Source organism: Fragaria vesca, linkage group LG2 (assembly GCF_000184155.1).
Source record: "Fragaria vesca subsp. vesca linkage group LG2, FraVesHawaii_1.0, whole genome shotgun sequence".
In the NCBI taxonomy this organism is placed as follows: domain Eukaryota; kingdom Viridiplantae; phylum Streptophyta; class Magnoliopsida; order Rosales; family Rosaceae; genus Fragaria; species Fragaria vesca.
In genome coordinates, this window is record NC_020492.1 from 31,808,546 (window position 1) to 31,814,318 (window position 5,773).

Here is a 5,773-nt window from a genome sequence, read left to right on the forward strand (position 1 = left end):
CATTTGGTCTAGTGACATAGCCTCACCTTGTAAGTAATCAAAAAAAAGAATCATGTTTTTTGTTTTTTTTGTTTGAAAGTTGTTTATATTAGGTCAGAATAGTTCTCATCTTTTGGTCAGGTTCCTCTTCACTTAAGGACCACAGTAAAGAAGAAATAGAAATGTCTCTTGCTTCCATGGCTTGGGTTGGATCAAGAATGACATCAATCACATCATATACAATAATACAAGCATGCTTCTTCCGTAACTGTTGTTTTATTAAGTAAATGAATTTGAGCAGAGTTGCATATACAGACATGTAACTTTATACGATCACCCTCAGTATATAGTAATCTAAACCCTAAACCCTAAGCAAACAAGCTCAATATTTGTAACCCATTTTTCGAGGATAAGGACTTGATTTCCAGTTGAGTAACATGAGATAAAGGTAATGGCAATTAAAGATTTGGAACTCCAGCAAAATTACCTTGAACAGGTGAGAAAATGAAGAGCCAATTCTTTCAGACCAAGGTAGTGAGAGTAAAGAAACAGCCTCATCTATCAAGGGTTTCAATCAAAGAGACTGGAAACCTAATCCGACCTTTAATTAATGCAAATTCACTATCTCTATTTAACTACATGCATGTACAAAAAGACTTGCATAAGGGAACATAAAAATCTGCAAAATCTGTCACAAGTCACAACTGCCATACAAGTCAGGCATGGAAGAAGAAATCCAAAGAATACACAGAATACGGGCTTGCACCAAACATGTTAGAAGAGGCATTCTCATCATGTTAAAACAATATATCAAGCAAAACTAGGTGACAAGTAGTAAATTATAGATGAACATTATAATTTTTTGGTTGATATATGAAGATCACTATTTGACTACAGGAACAGCTCATAATATGTTTGTCTTCACTCTACCAAACTATCTTGGCATTCTCATCATGTTAAAACATGTAGCACAGATGTTGCTCTTGATTACTCAGGAAAGAAATCAAGACTTTTTGTCACAACTACAGGAAATAAAATGGTGCTTCATACCAACACTTTTTTGTTTCTCTTCTCAGAACTTAACAACACACTCCATCATAGAAATTTACATAAGAAACTTGAAAGAATAAGGGTACCATAATATGAAGCAATACATCAGTATGTAGTAAGACTTAAGACTTGATGACTACAAAACAACCGAACCAACTCTAGCCATATGCATATGTCTTGAACAAAAAACAGAAAAAGAAAAAAAATAGACAAGTTAATATCGAGAGAACTAATACATGTTACAGACCAGAGGAATCAGAACTGGAATGACATAAGTGGGAGCACTATTTATGCAAGAGGGAAATGAGAATTGTGCAGATATGCAAACACATCAGCAATACTTAATCCTTTCCGCACACACACACACACACACAAAAGCCTTATTCCATAATCTCTCACCTCTTAAAGATACACTCTTAGCTTCAAAAAAATAAGAAAATAAAAATTAAAAAAATTAAAAAAGATACACTCTTAAGGACCAAAGTTCACATTTTGCTAAATTTTTTTTAGTCACATGAATATGTTTCCCCAATACAATGAATTATAAACTAATAAAAGAAGGGGACCAAAGATCTTGTTTTCAGACAGTAATATGATTAACCACAACGATCATTTGAAGATTAAACCATATCTATCAATATAAACGCCAATTACAAGCCTAAGAACACAAGATGCATGTGCGAAAGTACAACACTGACTTTGCATCTATACAGGAGAGGCATCCAACATTGTAGACAACAATAATTCCTAAAACTAATACGGAGATATAGATGTTTGATTGTAATTTAAAATAAAAGGCAGATGAGATATAAATCTCACAAGATTGATGCGCTCAATAAGCTTTGTGCTTGAAGATTTCTTGCAGAGTTGCAGAATGTCAAGCATGCTCCGGTGTTGGGCAATGATTGAACGCAGAGGCTACTGATGTCTGCCCAAGTCAAGATCTCTTCCTAGCAATCTGTCAATACCAACAGAAGGTTCTAAAGAAGCTTCTGACCTCCTCACATCTATTTCCAGTTCTTTCTGCCTCAGTTGCAGTACTCTTTTCTCATTCTCTAATTTCATTCTCTCATTCTCCAGCCTCAACCTCTCGAGTTCCCTGTCTTTCTTGCTACGATATCTTAGCCATCTATATCTCTGCTTCTCAAGCTCCAAATCTTCAGCCTCGCAGTTGACTCTTTGCTGTTGGAGTCGCAACTTCTGTTTGTTGATCCACTCTCTTCGCTCCCATAAAGACTTTGTTGGGTCTTGAAGAACCTCAGCCATTTCAACTTCAAAAGTATCCAGAGAAACATGTTGCCAGAAATGGTCATCCTCTTCACTAGACCTCTTCCTGTCACCCGTTCTACCCATCCGGTCCCTATCACTACCGTCAGCATTATTATCTTCGTTATCTGAACCATCATCCTCAGTGTCATGGTGTTCTTCAACTCCTTCTTCCTCAGAAACATTATTGTCTGTTGAGCATCTCCCGGGACGTAAAGGATCACCTTGGAGGTCAAGATCATGGCAACCAGGTATCCACTGTCCATTATGATAAGCACACATTTCTTTATAAAACAACTGTTTTGAACTCAATATCTTTCTAACATCATCTTTCGCCTTGGCAGAGAGATGGGGCATTGAGTCCATGAGAGAAGGATTCTCCACCACTCTACAGCTAGTTCCCCTCCCAAGAATATCATTTAACCTCTTATACCTCTTGTTCAAATCATTAAACTTGTCCTCGCACTGCTGAGGTGATACATGGCATCCTTTACCGATCATTATCTTTGACACAGTCTTCCACTTACCCTTTTTCTGTAAAACTGCAGACTTCCTCTTAAGGCCTTCACCACCTTCAACACCATCATCACCCACACAAGCAACCACTGATATAAGAAGCCTAACCACTCTATCTGTCCATTTCATTCGCTGCCATGTTGACCCCTTTTTACCCTTGACTCCTTCAAGGCTCTCATCATTCCCATCTTCATTATAACTAGGCTCATCCTCTTCACTCAAATTGTAAGCATTACTAGTATAAAAAGGTGCAACCCCCTTCCCTTTTACAACATTCATCGAAGCACCTCTTGGTATTGACCCTTTCACCTCTACAAGCCCCACAGGGCAGCGATCAACTCCAACGCCACTCATCACATTCACACGTTGATGATGTGCTAACACCGGATGACCCATTTGCTTCTCCTGGTGTCTAGGAATCGACGATTCAAGGTCTAGTGTCCCTCCACTAGGACCGGACAAAAATCCACCTCCTAAACCTGAACCGTCCATCTCTCAGTAGTCAACAACAAAATCCTAGTTTTAAATCTGATTCCTCTCAGAAAGCAAGAGCATATAAACAGAAGCTAAAACCTTTGAATCCTCCTCATACTCAACTCGAAAACATTATACAATACCACTCCTTCATCTTCCTCCATTCTCTTATTAATCAACATGACAAGATCAAGTTTCAACTTTCACAAGCTCTTTCATTTTCCTCCATTTTCTTACCAACAAACCCAAATCTGCAGAATATTTACAATATTAAGCTGTGAACATTTGTCTTTTTGACTTTAAAAATATACCCAGACATCTGAACAATTACATACAACGACAACTAAATCCAAAAATACAATCCCAGAATCTATATGAAACAGATATCACAGTGTTTTGGAAGCTGACCTTGTGGAGATCGAACATGAAGATTCACCCTCTGAGTAGCTTTGAACAGTTTGAGTTCAAAGGAAAAAGAGATGCAGCCTTCACTAGAAACTAGTTGACCACTGAGACGATTGCATCGACTGGTATCAAAGTCCACGCAATGCAAAGTGGCGAATGGCGATACACTCCACTGTTCTGCAAAATTATTTCTGGGACAGCCCGCTGATTTAATTCACTACAAAATGGGCTGACGGTAGACATCATGTATATGTACTATTAACTCTTTACAGTTTTTGATTCTGTGGTCAAAATCTAAATAGTTCCGATTTCCGAATGGTTAAGTTTCATTTCGTCATACATGGCTTTGTTATAGTAAAGATCACAATAGGAAACGAAATTTTTCATACTTGAATTAAGTCAATTGTCACCGTAGTTCGATTTTGGGTAAAATATTGTATAATTCTTCTGGTGTAAAGTCGACATTTGTTTAGTCCTTATGGTTTTTATTTAATCTGAATAGTCCTTAAAGTCACGATTTGTCATCCAAATAGTCCTTATGGTTTTATTTTAATTTGAATAGTCTTTAAAGTCATGATTTTTCATCCAAATAGTCTTTATGGCCTTTAACTGAGAAAATTGTCCAAATTACTATTTGGATGAAAAATCATGATTTTAAGAACTATTCAGATTAAAATAAAACCATAAATACTATTTGGATGAAAAATTGTGACTTTAAGGATTATTCATATTAAAATAAAACCACAAGGACTAAATTGATCTCAACTTCAAACCACAAAAAGGACTAAATTGATCTCGACTTCAAACCACAAAGACTAAACAAATTTCAATTCTTTGATTTTTGATGATCTTGTCATTGATGTGTAAACCATAGAGTTTTCTTTTTTCCTTCCATTTTCTACACAACAATACTAACTATATATTAAAAGAAAAAACCGCGATGAGCTCTCCTTTATTCTCGTTTCTAGGGTTAGGGTTTGTAGAAAACATGTTGTGGAGCGCTCTTCTTTCATGGCAATTTATCTTTTTATGTTGCCTCAATGATTGCTTGCTTGGTTTCAAAGCTCTCTCTTGTCTACGATGAACATGTTGACCTCGTTGACTTGCATTGCCCGATCAAAGGTCCCGGTCTATGCACCTTGTGTGCCTTCTCTGTCCTAGATAGGTTGCGCGTATTTTGTTTGGTCAAATGATCGCAACCTTCTAGAGGCATGATAAACTTAAGTGTCATATGATTTATTTTTCGACGACAACCTAGTAGGAAAGCTGTATTATTGGACAGTAGGATATATAATCGAGTTATGTATCTAGCTATGTTTCTATTATGTCATTGCTGTGAAAAAGCATACAGAGTCGCCTTTAGAGCAGTACTATTTGCTAGATGGTGTTTATTAGAATACAATCAATACATATACTTTGTAAAAATTCTCTATATTACTTAGAGATTTTTTTGTAAGTTTATAGTAATCAGGGGTTCAGGCTTCATATCCTCTTTGTATTCGACAATTTCATTAATAAAGGCTTGAGAGCAGCCGCACCAACTGTTTATGAAAAAAAAACATGGAATGGTCATAGATGATTTCCTTAAGAAACATTGGAATGGTCACAATAAACTTTTTGTGGTTGGAATAAGCACCGACTTCTTGTTTTTGTTGGAATAGTTATTAGCCCTTTAATTAATCAAAGTGTGAGGGCAACTCCACTTATAAGGAGTGGTTTGGCTCAAGGCATTTGATGATAAGAAAGGTGTTTTGCTACCCTCACTTATGCTTAAAATTTGCTAACATGATGATCAGTGTTAGTTCAGTAAAGATTTTGAGTGGGCTCGCTTGGACTATGTTGTGGGAGATAAACGCGCTCAAAATGACCTGCTAAACCCCCTATCAAGCGATCGAGTTTACTATGAATTAATAGTGTTTTGGGCGGGTTTGTCCAGGAATTGGGCCTTCTTAGGGAACCAAATTTGCTAACCATCAAATTTGGTGGTCATCTATGACCAACCAATCGAACATTGCTAGAGAAAGAAGAGAGAGAGAGAGAGAGAGAGAGAGAGAGAGAGAGAGAGAGAGAGAGAGACGAGGAG

At 37.0% G+C, this 5,773-nt stretch overlaps 1 protein-coding gene across 1 annotated transcript; it reads right to left on the reverse strand.

Moving 5' to 3' along the window:
* Positions 1 to 1,623: 1,623 nt before the first annotated feature.
* Positions 1,624 to 3,911, reverse strand: LOC101300312. Its single transcript, XM_004291753.1, has 2 exons — positions 3,694 to 3,911; positions 1,624 to 3,536 (listed from the first exon to the last, which is right to left on the reverse strand). Exon 2 carries the CDS (start codon positions 3,301 to 3,303, stop codon positions 1,948 to 1,950), a length of 1,356 nt encoding a protein of 451 aa, XP_004291801.1. The 5' UTR covers positions 3,304 to 3,536; positions 3,694 to 3,911; the 3' UTR covers positions 1,624 to 1,947.
* Positions 3,912 to 5,773: the final 1,862 nt, after the last annotated feature.